Here is an 18,975-nt window from a genome sequence, read left to right on the forward strand (position 1 = left end):
TCATTCTTCTCTTCTGCAGGCTAAACAATCCCAGCTCCCTCAGCCTCTCCTCATAAGTCATGTGTTCCAGACCCCTAATCATTTTTGTTGCCCTTCGCTGGACTCTCTCCAATTTATCCACATCCTTCTTGAAGTGTGGGGCCCAAAACTGGACACAGTACTCCAGATGAGGCCTCACCAATGTCGAATAGAGGGGAACGATCACGTCCCTCGATCTGCTCGCTATGCCCCTACTTATACATCCCAAAATGCCATTGGCCTTCTTGGCAACAAGGGCACACTGCTGACTCATATCCAGCTTCTCGTCCACTGTCACCCCTAGGTCCTTTTCTGCAGAACTGCTGCCTAGCCATTCGGTCCCTAGTCTGTAGCTGTGCATTGGGTTCTTCCGTCCTAAGTGCAGGACCCTGCACTTATCCTTATTGAACCTCATCAGATTCCTTTTGGCCCAATCTTCCAATTGGTCTAGGTCTTTCTGTATCCTATCCCTCCCCTCCAGCGTATCTACCACTCCTCCCAGTTTAGTATCATCCGCAAATTTGCTGAGAGTGCAATCCACACCATCCTCCAGATCATTTATGAAGATATTGAATAAAACCGGCCCCAGGACCGACCCTTGGGGCACTCCACTTGATACCGGCTGCCAACTAGACATGGAGCCATTGATCACTACCCGTTGAGCCCGACAATTTAGCCAGCTTTCTACCCACCTTATAGTGCATTCATCCAGCCCATACTTCCTTAACTTGCTGACAAGAATACTATGGGAGACCGTGTCAAAAGCTTTGCTAAAGTCAAGAAACAATACATCCACTGCTTTCCCTTCATCCACAGAACCAGTAATCTCATCATAAAAGGCGATTAGATTAGTCAGGCATGACCTTCCCTTGGTGAATCCATGCTGGCTGTTCCTGATCACTTTCCTCTCATGCAAGTGCTTCAGGATTGATTCTTTGAGGACCTGCTCCATGATTTTTCCAGGGACTGAGGTGAGGCTGACTGGCCTGTAGTTCCCAGGATCTTCCTTCTTCCCTTTTTTAAAGATTGGCACTACATTAGCCTTTTTCCAGTCATCCGGGACTTCCCCGGTTCGCCACGAGTTTTCAAAGATAATGGCCAGTGGCTCTGCAATCACAGCCGCCAATTCCTTCAGCACTCTCGGATGCAACTCGTCCGGCCCCATGGACTTGTGCACGTCCAGCTTTTCTAAATAGTCCCTAACCGCCTCTATCTCCACAGAGGGCTGGCCATCTCTTCCGCATTTTGTGATGCCCAGCGCAGCAGTCTGGGAGCTGACCTTGTTAGTGAAAACAGAGGCAAAAAAAGCATTGAGTACATTAGCTTTTTCCACATCCTCTGTCACTAGGTTGCCTCCCTCATTCAGTAAGGGGCCCACACATTCCTTGGCTTTCTTCTTGTTGCCAACATACCTGAAGAAACCCTTCTTGTTACTCTTGACATCTCTGGCTAGCTGCAGCTCCAGGTGCGATTTGGCCCTCCTGATAACATTCCTACATGCCCGAGCAATATTTTTATACTCTTCCCTGGTCATATGTCCAACCTTCCACTTCTTGTAAGCTTCTTTTTTATGTTTAAGATCCGCTAGGATTTCACCATTAAGCCAAGTTGGTCGCCTGCCATATTTACTATTCTTTCGACTCATCGGGATGGTTTGTCCCTGTAACCTCAACAGGGATTCTTTGAAATACAGCCAGCTCTCCTGGACTCCTTTCCCCTTCAAGTTAGTCCCCCAGGGGATCCTGGCCATCCGTTCCCTGAGGGAGTCGAAGTCTGCTTTCCTGAAGTCCAGGGTCCGTATCCTGCTGCTTACCTTTGTTCCCTGCGTCAGGATCCTGAACTCAACCAACTCATGGTCACTGCCTCCCAGATTCCCATCCACTTTTGCTTCCCCCACTAATTCTACCCGGTTTGTGAGCAGCAGGTCAAGAAAAGCACCCCCCCTAGTTGGCTCCTCTAGCACTTGTGCCAGGAAATTGTCCCCTACGCTTTCCAAAAACTTCCTGGATTGTCTATGCACCGCTGTATTGCTCTCCCAGCAGATATCAGGATGATTAAAGTCACCCATGAGAATCAGGGCATGCGATCTAGTAGCTTCCGTGAGCTGCCGGAAGAAAGCCTCATCCACCTCATCCCCCTGGTCCGGTGGTCTATAGCAGACTCCCACCACTACATCACTCTTGTTGCACACACTTCTAAACTTAATCCAGAGACACTCAGGTTTTTCTGCAGTTTCGTACCGGAGCTCTGAGCAGTCATACTGCTCCCTTACATACAGTGCTACTCCCCCACCTTTTCTGCCCTGCCTGTCCTTCCTGAACAGTTTATAACCATCCATGACAGTACTCCAGTCATATGAGTTATCCCACCAAGTCTCTGTTATTCCGATCACGTCATAGTTCCTTGACATCACCAGGACCTCCAGTTCTCCCTGCTTGTTTCCAAGGCTTTGTGCATTTGTATATAAGCACTTGAGATAACCTGTTGATCGCCCCTCATTGCCAGTATGAGGCAGGAGCCCTCCCCTCACAGACATTCCTGCCTGTGCTTCCTCCCGGTATCCCGCTTTCCCACTTACCTCAGGGCTTTGGTCTTCTTCCCCCGGTGAACCTAGTTTAAAGCCCTCCTCACTAGGTTAGCCAGCCTGCTGGCAAAGATGCTCTTCCCTCTCTTGGTAAGATGGAGCCCGTCTCTACCCAGCACTCCTCCTTCATGGAACACCATTCCATGGTCAAAGAAACCAAAGCCTTCTCTCCGACACCATCTGCGTAGCCATTCGTTGACTTCCACGATTCGACGCTCCCTACCTAGGCCTTTTCCTTCCACGGGGAGGATGGACGAGAACACCACTTGCGCCTCCAACTCCTTTATTCTTCTTCCTAGAGCCACATAGTCCGCAGTGATCCGCTCAAGGTCATTCTTGGCAGTATCATTGGTGCCCACGTGGAGAAGCAGGAAGGGGTAGCGATCCGAAGGCTTGATGAGTCTCGGCAGTCTCTCCGTCACATCACGAATCTTAGCCCCTGGCAAGCAGCAGACTTCTCGGTTTTCCCGGTCAGGGCGGCAGATAGATGACTCAGTCCCCCGGAGGAGAGAGTCCCCGACCACCACCACCCGCCTTCTCCTCTTGGGGGTGGTGGTCGTGGAACCCCCAACCTCAGGACAGCGCATCTCATGCCTTCCAACCAGCGGAGTCTCCTTCTGCTTTCTCGCCCCAGACATATCATCTGGTCCACTCTCCGCAACGATACCTGTGGAGAGAACATGAAAGCGGTTAGTTACCTGTGTCTGTGTTACTGGAACCCGGACATTCCGCTTACCTCTTCTGGAGGTCACATGTTGCCAAGCTTCTTCACTGGTCTCTTGGCTCCTCTGTGCAACCTGCTCTATATCTGTAGAGCTTTGTGCCCCTAGAAGCCTATCCTGAGTTTCGTCCAGGAAATCCTCAGTTTCCCGTATGCAACGCAGGGTTGTTATCTGTTGCTCCAGACCTTCAATCTTCTCTTCCAATATGGAGACCAGCTTGCACTTTGTACAGACAAAGTCGCTTCTGTCCTGTGGAAGAAAGACAAACATGGCACATCCAGTGCAGGTCACAACAGCTGAACCCCCCCCTTCCATATCACCTTCCTACTATGAGCTTCCTCAGAGCAGTTTGCAAGACGTAAGCCTCACTGGGCTCCCTCCAGGCGAACTCCCAGGCAAAGTCCTGCTGTGTGCTGCTCTGCTGTCCCCGCTGCTCAGCTGGTTCTCCGCCGCTCAGCTGGTTCGCGAAGCTCTGGCTATTTTTAAACAGCCCAAACTAGCCAGTAACCCAGTGGTTAGGGAACTCACCTGGGATTTGGGAGACCCAATTTGAAGTCCTTGCTCTGGCTGATTCAGACCAGCAACGTGAACTTGATTCTGTCACATGCTTGGTGAGAGCCTTAACCACTGGGTTATTGGCTATTCTGGGAGAACTTTATTCCCTCACCCCACAAAAAAGGTCTTGGCTTCATTGCACATCAGAATAGAAATCTATGTCAAAACTTCAATCCTTTCCCTCCAAAAGTTGGTGTGTAAGCTGCTTTAAAAACCAGGGTGCATGCCTTGATCCTGCAATCTGCTCCAAGTGGAAAGACTTTACTTCAGTGTGGTTCTGAAGCAGGGGTTTACTTGCATGTTTGGGGCCTCCCATTACGCCTTGATTTAGGCAGGTACTTTAAACATGTATGCTGTTAAAATTGGGCATGTGCTTAAGTATCTTACTGTACCAGGGCCTTAAATAGGTAAATATTTGTTGAATTATAAGAGGATGACGGGATGGGAGTGAACGATGTTAAGGATGTGTCCACTGTAACCTTTATGTGCATGGCTCTTTGTCCAGCTGGAAGAAAAGGTTCATTGACCCTTTAAGGGCTGCCTTACATCAGGTATGGAAAATTTACAGGGATGGACAGGAAAGACAGGAAGCAGTTGGGGCCAGGTCAGGACAAGGCCCTTCCAGTTGAGCAGAGGAATGTGGGAGGGGGAGAGGGCGCAGGGGCTGATATTTATATCCCATGCAGCCATGAATAGGCCCTCTTTACCAGGTTGGGACTGGCAGCGTCCACCCACCTATCCATAAACTTGGCAAAAGGACCAGGTTCCATTTTGACATGCTGTGGGCATTACATTATTTGCCCCTTTTCCTTAGAGGGCTGGGAATGAGGGTTTTTTTTTCTCACTGCCAGATTGGCTGTGGCAAAGTATGTATTTTTTGCTTTCCCACAGCTGGTCTGGGACCTGGTAGGGTGGAGTAGGGGGATTAAGTATTAAGGGGTAACATTATAATGTAAAACTTGTAGAGGATGTGCAGTGCAGGTACTTGGTATGAAATGGATATGGTTACCACAGAAAATGGATTGGAAAAGGATTTGAAGGAAAGTATCCCTTTCCTTCAAAGGGAGCTAAATAAGGGGTTTGGGGGCTGATCCCCTCCTTCCTGCACTCTACAATTTGTTGCCAGGTACTTCCAGATATTCTAAGTAATAAAGATGCAGCCTCATTAAACCATATCCATGACCTCCTGTCTGTCTTCCGGCTTGGACAGACAAAAGGTAGTGCAGGGGGAACATTGTTTTATAAAGAAAGCAGATCTTTAAAACTGTTTTGCTTTCTTTTTTTGTTTGCTGTAATGTTTTAATTTAAATTAAGGTTCGTTAAGTGTTTTTGGAATGGTCAGATACCAGAGTAGGTATGGGAAGTACTAAATCAGAGATTAGCGGTAGAAAGCTAGAAGAAAGTAACTTAGAAAGTTGCATTACAAACAAGGTCCAAATTGTTAAATATATAGCCGATTACTTCATTTACTTAGATGCTGTTAATTAAAATAAAGAGAATACGAAGTGTTGGCTAATGTAACTCTTTAATTTTCATGGATTAGAAATATAACTCCTTAATGGCAGATCTATGTGAAGCCACTAGTGGCTTCTACATGTTCAACTGTAACAACTTACTGCTATCACATATATTTATGCTATACCCTGAACTCCATTTTTATTTTCCTTTTTTCAATCCATTTTGGTGAATATAAATTCTTTGAATAAGGGATTGTCACGCAGTAAAATATGCTAATAAACCCTGTTATTGTTAGCATCTGGTATTATTAGTATACTTGGGAAGTAATTAACTGAAGCTTTTATCTGGCTCTAGTGTGGTATAAATTGTAATTAAATTATATGGACTTTGGGATCATCAGTGAGGAAGAAGCTCCTAAGCATCCAACAGGAAATTTGTTAGACACCGCTAGATTGAGAGGAAAGAGATAAATACTATGTTTAAATCCAAGCAGCTGAGTAGTAGATTTGTACTGACAAATACTGTAAACCTTATAGGCGTTAATGTGCAAGACCTGTCCACACTACAATTTCAAAAACATAATAGGGTGCTAATCATGTTTTTAAAGTAGATGGTTTTCACCCCCATTCTCATCTTGAAAATAATAAATAAATTAATAAACCCCAGCTCGATTTTTGAGGTGAGGCATAGGGTTCTGCTAAATATGGATTGTTTCAAGGTTTGCTTGAAAAAAATGTTTTCTGCAACACTAGTTCATTATCTTTGTGGGTAGTCACGTGCCACCTTATATTAGTAAAGCCAGAAATATACATATCATCATCCCATAGTGGTTGCCTGATTAGTTAACATGAGAACTATAAAAATGTGCAGTTGTAAGGCTACCCTGACAGCGATAAATCAGTGTGTGGAATAAGCATTCATTGTGGAAGTGGAAGGGAAAAAGGCATCCGTTGCAGACAGTTAAAATGCATAACTGATTTATGGAATTTCATTTATTCGTTATAGTGAGTTTAAGTAAGAATATGGAACACATACTAATAAGGCCTTGGTCAAAACTATTTCAGAAACTGTCATTATTAGAAATTCTTTTCACTGGCATTCTAAAGAATTGTTGATGACCACAGGAATATTTCTATCTCATTCTATTTAGAAACAATTATGAGTGTGTATCATATTTACTGTATCTTCCTCTTTCATTTCTCAAGTAACCAACTATGATATTACAGAGAGAGGTTTGACTTGGGTAGAGAATATATACCAAGACCAGATAAGCAGTTTTAGAAACTAGGATCCTGTTTCATGCAAATATTCTTGGTAATAAACTGGAAGGAAAACTTTATCATACATGAGTCAAATTGTTTTAAATAAAATGCATTTTAATAGTGATTCAAGAAACTTGAAATGTTTGTCGATTCAGCCACTAAGCTGCTGTGGTATATTTTAATATATGGTTCTGTGATCCTTTGCACAAGACAAGGAATGACTCAATCTGCTGTTATTTCTTTACCCACCAGTCATCCTTGGGCCTCTTCATTTTGGATGATACAGTGCAGCCATCCACAACATGAAATCTCTCAAGTTTGACTTGTAGCTTTTATGATTCTCTAAGACCTCTTACCAATGGGCTGTTAGGCCAAACTTTTTTTTCCCTTCTGACCCACCACTGTTGGATAGTTTGTATTTGTGGTTTCTGGGACTAATCATGAGAGGATTCCAGGGAGCCTCCAGATTTTGCTCTGTCGTTCTCTGATTCTATTTACCTTCAGAATTTGGTCTCTAATTCAAAAGCTGCAAATGTGTTATGATAGCATGAGTGCAATTTAATGCTTATAATACTCCTTTCCAGAGTTCTGACATGACAGAAAGTTATCCTATTTTGTTTGTCTGGAATAGATGGTTACTGAAACCATTTTAGTGTCCCCCCCCCCCCCCCCACCACTACATTCTCCGGCGGTAGCTATGTTTGAACACTAGCTTTTCAACTAATGTTAAAAAATTAACAAACACTTGTGGAAATATTCTTCTTCCCACCTTTTTGTTGTAGCTGGTCATCTTTTGCATAATAAGCAATATATGATCTCCCTCCTCACTCAAACCGTGGACTTTACAGAGGAATAAATTATTTAAATTTAATATATCCTGTTCTAAAATGGAGATGATTTCTTTTTGGTTACTGGTGATCTATGAAACTAGCTCTGGATTACTAGATGCCATTTTCTGTTTGGTGTGCATTTAAACTAGTGGTATAAAAATGAGCAATGGATTTCCCCTTCATTAGTCTCACTCTACAGATTCCAGTTTAAGTTGTGTACATGCATTCAGAAGCCCTTTAAAGAGGTAAGATCTTCAGGCAGGCCATTTATCCCTGTGTGTGTACAATGCATTTTTTTCCCTAAAAGGGGCATCTTAATTTGACAGTAGAATTAGGTATAAAAATAGCAAACATATTTTGAAATACTTACCTATAATAATCATTAATAGTTTATGGTAGCCACTTTACTAAACAATCTGTTGTTGTCAAACAAAGGAGTCTGGTATAGAGATGAATAAAATAAAAATGGTAAAGAAGCCTGTGCCTTTATGGGAGTTTAAAGAGATTCATGTCTTATAAGCAATATAAAGTATTCGTCACTAGCAAGAGTAATATTCAACAGATTCCAAAAAAGTGGCATAAACTTGAACTTCCTTGGCTTCTTACATGTAGAACTGAACTATTTTGAAAAAACATGCTGGTTATTTTTAAAATAAATTCCAAATATTGAATTGCATTTATGATGTTTTATCCTAATAACCATGTAGCATTTTGTTGAATTTTCCTTCCAGCTTTAGCGAATGCATTTAGCACAGTGTTCCCCCCACCACCCATACCAATAGAACTCCTTCATACAGCAGATACTGTGAGTAATAATGGAAACCTTTTAGGCATCTTTCTTTGCCTAGAAGGAAATAGTTCCTCACATTTTTGGGGGGATGGGGGTTAGTTGGGAGGGGATAAACTAAACAGGAAGACAAGGAATATCGCGGGGACACTGAAGGGAAGCGGCTAGAGAAGGTGGGCAGGGGAGGCAGGAGGGGCAGATGCAGGGGTGAAAGTAAGTCGAGTGACTTAGCGGTACCCTGGGTCCAGCTCTGGCCCCCAGAAGGGGCGGGGCTGAGGGGGTCAGAGCCAGCCCCAGCCCACCCTATAAGGTAAGTGCCCCCCCTCCTTCTCCTCCCTCTCCCCCACCGGGGTTGCAGCAGCAGCCCAGGGCTCCGGGGGCTATTTAAAGGGCCCAGGGCTCCCCTGCTTCTACTGCCCCGGTCCTTTAATTAGCTGCTGGAGCCCTGGGGAAGTGGCAGAGCTCCGGCGGCTATTTAAAGGACTGGGGCGGCAGAGGCAGCTGGAGCCCCGGCTCTTTAAATAGCTGCCAGAGCCCTGCAGCCGCTACCCCAGGGCTCCAGCAGCGGGGCTCTGGAGGCAGATTAAAGGGCCTGGGGTCTCTGGGTCTCTGCTTGAGCTGATATTGCTGATTCCAGTCTTTGGCTGGCTGTCCCCTGCAAGGATGGCCCCTGGGTCTTAATTCACCCAAAGTAGGGGTCTCCCTGCACAGTTTTGTGGGGTGAGAGTAAGGAGGGTTTCTGGGAAAGGGGTCACCGAGGCTGGCTCCTATTTTATCTCCTGCGTCTCCCAACAAGTGCATCGGTACATGCTTATGCTGCTTCTGCAGCTACTCCTGCAGTAAATGTATTAGAATTCAGGTGTTAGGATGGATTAGCCTTAATTTCACAATACACTGTAGACTGTACAATTAATCTTATTTTATTTGGGCCTTCTGGATCCAAAATTGGGTGTGTTCAGCTTGTTGACTGCAAATCAAGACGGAATGTTTGTAAAAGTGTATGTCATGAATAGGGCCCTACCAAAATCTTGGCCATGAAAAATGCGTTCTAGACCATGAAATCTGTTGTCCTCCTGTGAAATATGGTCTTTTGTGTGCTCTTACCCTGTACTATACAGATTTCACAAGGGAGACCAGTGTTTCTCAAATTGGGGGTCCTGACCCAAAAGGGAGATGCACGGGGATGCGGGGGAAGGGTCACGGTATTGCCACCCTTACTTCTGTGTTGCTTTCAGAGCTGGGTGGCCAGACAGCGACGGCTGTTGGCTGGGTGCCCAGCTCTGAAAGCAGCGTCCCGCCAGCAGCAGTGCAGAATTAAGGCTGGCAATAGCATACCTTATCACCCTTCCTTTTGCTGCCTTCAGAGCTGGGCGGCCAGAGCGTGGCAGCTGCTGACTGAGGGCCCAGCTCGGCAGGCAGCAGTGCAGAAGTAAGTGTGGCAATACCATACCATACCATGCCATCCTTATTTCTTTACCGCTGCCAGTGGCGGCTCTGCCTTGAGAGCTGGGCTTCTGGCCAGCAGCCACCGCTCTCCAGCTGCACAGCTCTGAAGGCAGTGCAGAAGTAAGGGTAGCAGTACCGCAACCTCCCCTACAATAACCTTGCGACACCCCCTTAACTCTTTTTTGGGTCAGGACCCCTAAACTAATAACACCATAAAATTTCAGATTTAAATAGCTGAAATCATGAAATTACGTTTTTTAAAATCCTATGACCGTGAAATTGACCAAAATGGACAATGAATTTGGTAGGGCCCTAGACATGAATTAAAAGTATTAGAGATGGTTTTGACCATTAATATTTTTTGAGCTTTACTGCTCTTCATTCCCCCTCCCCCCCCACCGCACTGTGATAAGAATGTAAAGCATTCAGTAACTTCATTTTCTATTCCTTATGTTTACTTCTTAAAATCACACTTCAGGTGTTGCATTCACCAATGTCTATAATATATTCTGCCCAAATAGGGGCTCTGTAAGCCAGTATAGATTTTAAGAAAATGCCGTTTTCCTTTATTTATGCTTAAAGATAAAAATATGTTGAAGGTCAGCTTTAGTCTTCAGTATGATTATAGGTTCTTCAAATTAAATTGCATTTTTAAGGGATTCTCTAGTTGCATGCTATATGTATACCTTCTGTCCCATTGTTTCCATTTTCTCTTTGGCCAACATAACTTTTCTTAAAATGTTGAAATGATCATTTCCCAGACTATACAATGGGCATAGTGTCCTAGTAAATTTGTTCACTAGGCAACAGAGAGGCTGGTATATTTTAAATCTCTGATGTTATTGTAGCTAGAAAAATGGATACTGTGTCTTTAATGGAAGCAAAAGGTTATCTTTCTGTGGCCTTTGTGTGTATGTGCTGATGTGGATGTAGGCAGCCAGACAGGCAGTGTGTGCAAAGAGACTAGGGAACCGGCTGTGGATCGATAGAAATAGTGTGAAGTGAATTAATGTGAAGCAGGCAGTCTGTCTGTCATAAGGATTGCAGGGAATGTGGGGCAGTGCTGGTCAGTCACTGCAGAAATCTGTTTCCAATAAATTTAAACCCTCTATCTGAAAATAAACTGCAGACATTCTCATGCTCCCATTGTTAAAACCCAATTAATTTGGATAATTATATATATCAAATCATTGCCCCTATTGTGTTTTAATTAGAAATTTTGAAAGATGCAACTGTATGAAACTGAAGAAATAAAAACTTGAAAAAATGAATTTATTTATTTCGCTTAAATATGAATGATAATCCATATTATCCCTACAAAAGAAAATAAATGATCAGTGATTTAAAATTAATATATTTCTAACAGATTATATGCATCTTTTATAAAGTTTAAATTAAAGTTTGATTCAGCTCACTCCCAAGCTTAGATAAAAGAGGAGGGTTCTGCAGTTGGTTTTGCAATCACTGAGATACAGCCTTCCTGCAACAAAAACAGTTCAGTTAAATCAAACCTTAAGAGTGCAGATGGAGCTCAAAATCCAAATATGACAGACCTCAGTGAAAGCAAAAAGAAAGCTGAGATCTGGAGACATTGAATCCTGACTATCAAATCTGTAACAACAAGTAGGCACATAGAATGTAAGTACTTCGTATAGTACTGGAAAGCTGGCATAGGTTACACGAGAAATGAAAAAATACCATCTGAACATACTTGGCATCAGTGAGATGAAATGGGCAGGGGGTGGCAAGATGATGCTACAAAGAGGAACGCATGAAAGAGGAGGAGGAATGATGCTAAATGACATCATAGTGAAGACCCTGCTGCCTTGGGAACCAGTGAGTGACAGACTAGCAACGTCTGGACTGCAAAGAAGACATATCAAGTGTACAATAATCCAGGTATGTGTAACAACAGACTCTGCAGGTGACAGTGAAAAGGATACATCCTACAAACAGGTGCAGCAAGTATTTGATGTCGTGCTTAACCATGACATTATGCTGATGACAGGCAACTTCAGTGTACAAATCGGCAGCTATGCTGGTTTGGAAGGAGTCATGGACGCAGCAGTGGAAGATATCCAAACTAATAATAGTGAACACTGAATCTGTGTGGCACAAACACTCAAGCCATAGGAGGCAATCTCTTCCAACACAAGAGGAGACACAAGTTCACGTGGAGATCACTAGTCAATGTGACTTTCAACCAGATAGAGCATGTGTGTATATCTAAGTGATGTGTGTCTTTGAAGGGTGTCAGAGTCAGCAGAGGAGCAGATGTTGGCTCAGATCATTATCTTTTAGTGGCCACAATACAACTTAAACTCAAAAGATCACTAAGACAGATAAAAAGAGTATTCTAGTAATAGGGACAAAGGACAAAGAAAAACAGCTCAGATTCCAGATTGCCCTTAGCAACCTTCGCAGTGTTTTACAGGACTAGGTTGTTAGAAAGTCTGGAAGACAGATGGTAAAACTGGTAGAAGGTGGTAGTCGAGACAGCAGAGGAAGTAGTAGACCTCCAAAGAAGGCAGAAGATGCATGGATTACATCTGGAACATGGGCAATGACTGATGAATGAAAAGCTCTGAAGGCAAAAAAGGAACAGTGCAAGACACAGGACGAACTCCTAGACACAGATGAAAGATACAGAGAAAAAGAGAAGAGATGAAGGCAAGATAGAAAAGACAAACTGATCAACATATAAACTCCTTATTATGATGGAAGTAGATGTGCAGCCAGATCAGATACAGGTCAGCGGGAGTGGTTGGATATTGTGAGTGGAGTTAGACAAGGGTGTGTGTTGTCACCAACTTCTTTGCATTAGCAGTTGACTGGGTGATGAAATGAACAACAAAAGGCATTATGCAGGTTTAAATGGGTAACAGAGACTAGTGACTCACCATTGCTTTGCTGAGTACATCGTGAAACAGAATGGTTGTCCTTGCATCAGAGGTAGAACAGGAAGCAGCAGACATTAGATTGAAAGTAAATGAAGAGAAAATAAAGATGGTTGAAGGTAGGAAACTGGACAACAGATGCAAAGGTATATGTGGACAGAAAAGAAATAGAACAGACAGAAGAGTTCTACTGTCTAGGAAGAGTGATGACATTTGAAGGAGATTGTGATAAAGATATTCATACTAGATTAGGAAAAGCAAACACCACTTTTGGAAGGATGAACAACATCTAATCAAATAGAGCTCTCCACACCAAAGGAAAGGTCAGATTATACCATGTGATTATACAGAGCACACCACTGTACAGAGCAGAGAGTTGGCCGATGGTAGTGGCTAACAAAAAGAGTGTATGTGAGAGTAATGGATCTGATTGAGCAGTGCATGTTAGAAAATATCATCAGAGAAAGAATGCTCAGGTGGTTCGGGACCTGTACACTGAATGGAAGATGGGAGACATGCTAAGCAAGCATTAAACTGGATATCAGAAGGAGGAAAGAGAAAGTGAGACAAGCCAAGGAAGAAGTGGTAGAAGACCATGACAGATGATATTGAATGAGCTGGCACCACCTGGGAAGAAGCGTTGGAACTAGCAAGTGGCCCTGGTTGCTGGAGGAACTGGACTCCCTGTTGTGTTAGCGGCCCTGGAGGAACTAAGGCCTCAGGCAAGGTAAGGATAGTTTGACTGGGCTCTAAAGAGTTAGGGCTTGTCTATACAGCATGGCAATGCATATGAGAGGGTGTGATCTGAAAAGCACCCCAACCTGTTGCTCATTAACTGGTCTTTGGTGTACGTTAACATACATATGCTCGATCCTTTTACTTTCGGAAGACTTGAGTTATAAGAGCAGAAAAATACAACTAAAATAATATTGCATTGCACAATATTAATGTATTTAAGTGAATGATAAATAGGTTAGGCAGCTATATTTAATATTATGATTAATACACATATTGGATATCACACATTGGTGAAATCACTCATAGTAAAATAAGTTTTCAATCATATTTAGTATTTTATTTGGCCTATTTTGAACATGCATTCAGGTTTTTATGACACATTTAAGACACACTTTTTAGGTGGTTTTTTCCCACAATTATCTAGAAAGCACTGGAGTACAGGAATACATGTTCCTGATTACTGGATTTTCGCTGAGCAGAAATAAATATTTTATTGTATATCTGATGTAAACCAACACATGCGTGGGTGTTCTTTTAATATTGTCCTTTTGATTTATCCTTATTAAGCCTAGGTATTGTAGCACATATCAAATGGAACATCACCCTCCTTTTGGTGACCTACAGATTCGTGGTTGCCATAATGCAAACTAGTATTCACTAAGGGTGCTATCCAATAAAAGTTACCTTTTGGGGCCACCGTACTATCAGCTTCTGATAACTTATCCAGTTATACAGCCTCAGAGACTGTACTTTACTTGAGGAGGAGCTTCCATTTCAGAAGAGGCTTTCTCATGCATTTTTTTAAGGATTAAGCAACCGTTTAAATCTATCCTCTTCCTGGGATGGGAAAAGAAATGGAAGAATTGCAGACAGTGCCTAGCCCTGGGGTCTTATGAGTCATGTTGGGGATGCATCAAACATGTTTGCTGTGCCTGCTGACATCCTAATGTAGGGAAGCGGATTCTGCGTAGAGTGCTTAGGAACAAGTGGATCATATTCTAGATTGCTGCATGCAGAAGATGGAATTTATGAAGCTCCTTGTTGCAGAATGGTTTTATTTGTTTGCCTTTATGCAGAGGACCAATGTGTTCTCTGACTGAGTAGAGATGTGTATTCGTGCGGGTTTTTGTTTTGTTCAGTGCATAGGTTTTGATGATTATTTATACAGCCTAATAGGTGTGGGGTGGTGCTCTGTTATGGAGGGTTTGATTGTGACTCCATAGTTAAGGTTGCCTTCTTAAAGAGGCTGAAATTAGGGCATGCATTCCTAACAGGGAAGGTGGTTTCCTACATGTTGATCTTTCCGTTGTAAATTCTACACAAAGTTTATTATGTCTTTTGAGTTTTCTATGCAGTTTTTGTTTAGCTTTGTGTAACAGATTATTAACAGGGAGTGTTTGCAATGGGTTTCTATCTGAGATCTGTGAGGCTTTTTAGTTTGTTGTTGTAGATGTGCAGCGTTAAAACTATGTATCTACAGAAAATTGATCCTGAGTAGGTATTGCAAAGTGGGTAGTAAGAAAGAAATATTTAAGGTTAACGGTAAATTTCTGCCAATAGCTGAAAGCTAGAAATGTATTCTTCAACAGAGACTGGCATATGCAGTCACTATCTCTGGAGATGCTCATGAAGAATTGCCCTTGCGAAATAGTTGCCTCCTCACATTGTTCAGTGTCAGAATGAAGCCACATGCTGCTCTTAGTTAATATGGTTGCCATTTCCCTTCAACCTGTGCAGGAGGAAATTTGGACTGCCCTTAGTAAAGATGACCGCCTCTGTCCATTGTTCTCATTGCCAGTGAGATCATCCTTTGAGGAAAATGATTGCCTTCCTCCATGCTGTCAGGTGGCACAGTGCCACTGTTAGGAGTAGGTGAATAGGGAAGAGGCAAGCACGAGGGGGAAATGGGGTGGGTATGTATGTGCACAAAGGAATTTTTCAGGAGAGATTTTGGGGTCAAGGGAATAGGAGAGGCAAGAGGGTAAAACAGTGGGGATTTGACATCCGGTGTTAAACTCTTTCTCTTAAAATATGAAAGTTCACCACCATTAGTGTGAAATTGGTAAGTTGCTTCACACACAACCACAAAAGCACAGGAAATGAAAAGTCGAGTTTCCTATATGCCTTCTAATCTTCCACTCAATCATATACCTAACCACTTCTACAACTACTGTACATCACAAGTAACGTTAATTTTGTCCTGCTAGTAATGCCAGCCTTCCAGCACCTCCTTACCAGGCTAACCCCTTGCAATGCACCAAACTATTGCACTAAATCTGTACCATCAAGAACATCTGGGGGGAAAGGGGATATTATGATGAAGGGTGTGTGCCAGAGAGAAGGCTGAAGGATAGTCTGGTGTGTTCGGAGTGGGTAGTTGGTAAAGGAAGCATTGAAATGCTCACATCCATAGGGGAGCAGAGTTCAAATTATGAACTGTGGTGTACATTAGTTGTGGTAGTGGTAAGATAAAATTATAAACTTTGTTTTAATAATATACTGTGTGCTAAAGCTATTAATTTAGGTGGTCTTCCCATGATCACTGCTAGCAGGCTTAGTGAAGTGATACTAGTAACTGTTACTGATTTGGTTGCGTGTTCCGTCCTCTGTCGTTTCATTACCTTCTTTTATTACTCCATTCCTTCAATTTAAGGGCAATCACTTATGGAGAAATCTTTTTCTTGTACTTTGGATTTAGAAATTCATTCTTTCATGTTCGCCCCGAGCATATTATGATGACAGCTGAACTAATATTTTGACACACAATTTTGTTTTTGTGTGTGTGTGTAAAATGTTTTTTTACACAAGAGTGTACCACAGTCGGGCTGCCCGGTTTTGTTTTTCATCAGAGAAATAGGAATTGCTATATCCAATCAGACCAGTGGTGTGTCTAGTCCAATATCGTCAGATGGCAATGGCTTCAGATGTTAGTCCAAAAAATCCTCCCCAAGAAATCCTGAAGTGGGCAATTACTGAATAATTTGCCCGAAAGGGATATTTCTTTGAAACTATATTAGCCAGAAGTTGTCATGCTCTGAAGCATGAGATTCCACACACCTTCCAAACTCTAGTTTTTAAAAATTCTTTCTGATGTAATTCTCAATGTTCTCATTATCCATGTAAATGCCCAATCCTTTTTATAGTTGAATTGCATCAGATGTACAAGAAATATATAAATGCCTTAAACGTTTTTCTTTAGGAGGAATCGTTCCTATGTTTATATTTATAGAAAATTACATACCATTTTGTCAAACTTAGAAAAAAAATTGATATTAATACATTTTAAAGGCAGCTAAAGGTGTGTCTGTATTTTGCCTCCAAATCTCAATATTAAACCTGCTTCTATATGCTGATATAAAAGGAAGGAAAATTTGAAATTTTATTGGAAAGAAATTTTCCTTAGTGCTGAACAGAAAGAGTTATAAAGATATTATTTCTAAGCATGGTCAATTCCTAGTGGGAGAAAATTAAGGTTGTTTGTGATTATAAATTCAAAAAAAACCCAACTAAAAACAAAATAGTCATTTTTTTAATGTGACTAAATTTGTTTCAGCTGGAGTGACAGTGGAAGCCATTCAAACTGGTAGTGCAAGTCCAGATTCATCAGGGTCAGAAGCCAAAGTTCAGGAAGAAGAGCATGATCTTGTTGATGATGACATCACAACAGGTGAGCATGAATATATTTAATACCACTACTATATTCCTATTGTTGTTGTATCCATTCTTTTTAAATCCTTTAGGCGAGTGTGTGCTTGGAGGAAACATGAATTTGAGCAAAAATATTTGAGAACCCTTTCCCAAGAAAGTATAATTAGTGTATTTGCATGTGTTGTATATTTGTGAATTGTATCTAGTGATCTTTTATATTTAACAAAAATGTAGAATCTGAAATTATGAATTAGGATAAAATTTACTGTCAAGCAACAATTATCCTGAAGTATAAAGTACTTGGTGACAAGTATTGCTAAAAAGAAAAAGATTGTGTTGCATGAGGAAGATCATTGCATAAGACAAACTTTAACATTACAGGATGAAAATTTGCATACATTGCTTCCAGTGATAGGATACATGTTGATTATGCCCTGACAATGTTAACTTCGTCTTTGAGTGATGGTCCCTATGTATATTTCACATGTGAGTACTCATGCATGCCATGCACCCCAGTTTGGAAATTCTTCAAAGCAGTGTCTGTTGACCCACACATGCGCAGTAGCTTCCCTCGTGCTCCCAACCAAGGCAGTGTTGATAGATGCCTCCCCAGTTCCTTCTTACTGCCACATGTCCTAAGTTGGAATCATGTCCTCCTTCACTCTGTGCATAACCTGTAAAGTAAAATGTTTGTACATAGTTTTATATATTAGCTTAGTAGTTATAGTATACTATTGTTCCCCCCCACCTAGTCCCTATAGGGGGAAATCCTCTCTGGTCCCAGAAGATGGTTGAGAAGCTATGCTTACCATCCCTCCAGTTCTGACCCTCCCCCCGGGTATAGTACCTATTTCCCTTGACGGCCACCATGACAAATGGATCCCTCCTTATTGGGACCTTTGGGATCCCTGTGGCAGGTACCAAGACCCCTGTCAGAAGTCGTACCACTCCTCCCCCTCTTGTCAGCTGATTCCATCAGTGTATAAGTAGGAAGAGCTGGAACTAGTTCCATTGGTACCAACAGTTCCGATGGGTGCCTTTTCATATTTCCAGATGACACCATCGCTCCTTCATTGCCTTCTTCGTCAGATGGCCACCATCAATATCAGGAGCTTTTGCAAAGGATCGCTAACAATCTGCAGATCCCATTAGAAGAGGTCCAGGATCCTTAACACCCTCTCTTGGACAATTTGCAACCACAAGGACCTACCAGGGTGACACTTTCAGTTAACATGGCTATATTAGTACTGACCAGAGCAGTTTGGCCAACATTTTGTGCCTGTATACCCCTCCCCAAAAGCCAAAAAATGTTATTTTGTTCCTGCCAAATGAGCTGACTTTTTTCCCATCCTGCCCCAATTCATTGGTGGTACAGGCAGCTATGGAAAGAGCTTGGTCACACTACCAGAAATCATCCCAACAGATTAGGGCTCAAAGAGACTGGACCTCCTGAGTAGGAAGGTCTTCTCTTCTGCAGGTCTCCAATTTTGTATAGCTAATTATTAAGTTTTATTAGCAAAATATGAGGTTAGTGGCACAGATGGCTCTCCAGGCTGCAATAGGTGCTGCAGATACAGTGTCCAGAAGTTTGGCCACAGAACTATTCACATGAAGGGACTCCTGGCTTTAGTCGGGCTTTCCTAGAGAGATCCAAAACACCATCCAATGATGAATGAATCCAGCCTTTTAATGAAAAGATGAATGAATCACTGCACTCTCTAAAAGACTCAAGATCCATTCTGCATCCCTGGGGATTTACGCTCCAGCCCTCCTGGAGGAAACACTAGAGACAGCCCTTTAGATCATGACCTCCGCTGTGACATGCTCCATATGTCCACCTGAGCCTCCGTATAAATAAAAGAGAATTCAGGGGTCCGGTTTCATGGTTCCCTATACTGCCACAGGCTCCACTTACTCCCAACCACAGGCCAACAGTTATTTTTGACATGCAGGTCAAGACCTGCATACCACCCTCAATGGCACCTACTTCCTCTCCTGTCATCTTTGGAGGCTGTCTTACTTTGCCCACA

At 42.6% G+C, this 18,975-nt stretch overlaps 1 protein-coding gene across 6 annotated transcripts in view; it reads left to right on the plus strand.

Moving 5' to 3' along the window:
- Positions 1-18,975, plus strand: part of WDR7 (WD repeat domain 7) — a 385,390-nt gene that overhangs the window by 164,341 nt on the left and 202,074 nt on the right. For all 6 annotated transcript variants that reach the window (XM_073343603.1, XM_073343604.1, XM_073343606.1 and 3 more), the window contains one exon: positions 16,851-16,964. In XM_073343603.1, the coding sequence (XP_073199704.1) occupies positions 16,851-16,964 (114 nt within the window). The remainder of the gene's footprint in view (positions 1-16,850; positions 16,965-18,975) is intronic.

This window comes from Lepidochelys kempii, chromosome 5 (genome assembly GCF_965140265.1).
Source record: "Lepidochelys kempii isolate rLepKem1 chromosome 5, rLepKem1.hap2, whole genome shotgun sequence".
Lineage (NCBI taxonomy): Eukaryota > Metazoa > Chordata > Testudines > Cheloniidae > Lepidochelys > Lepidochelys kempii.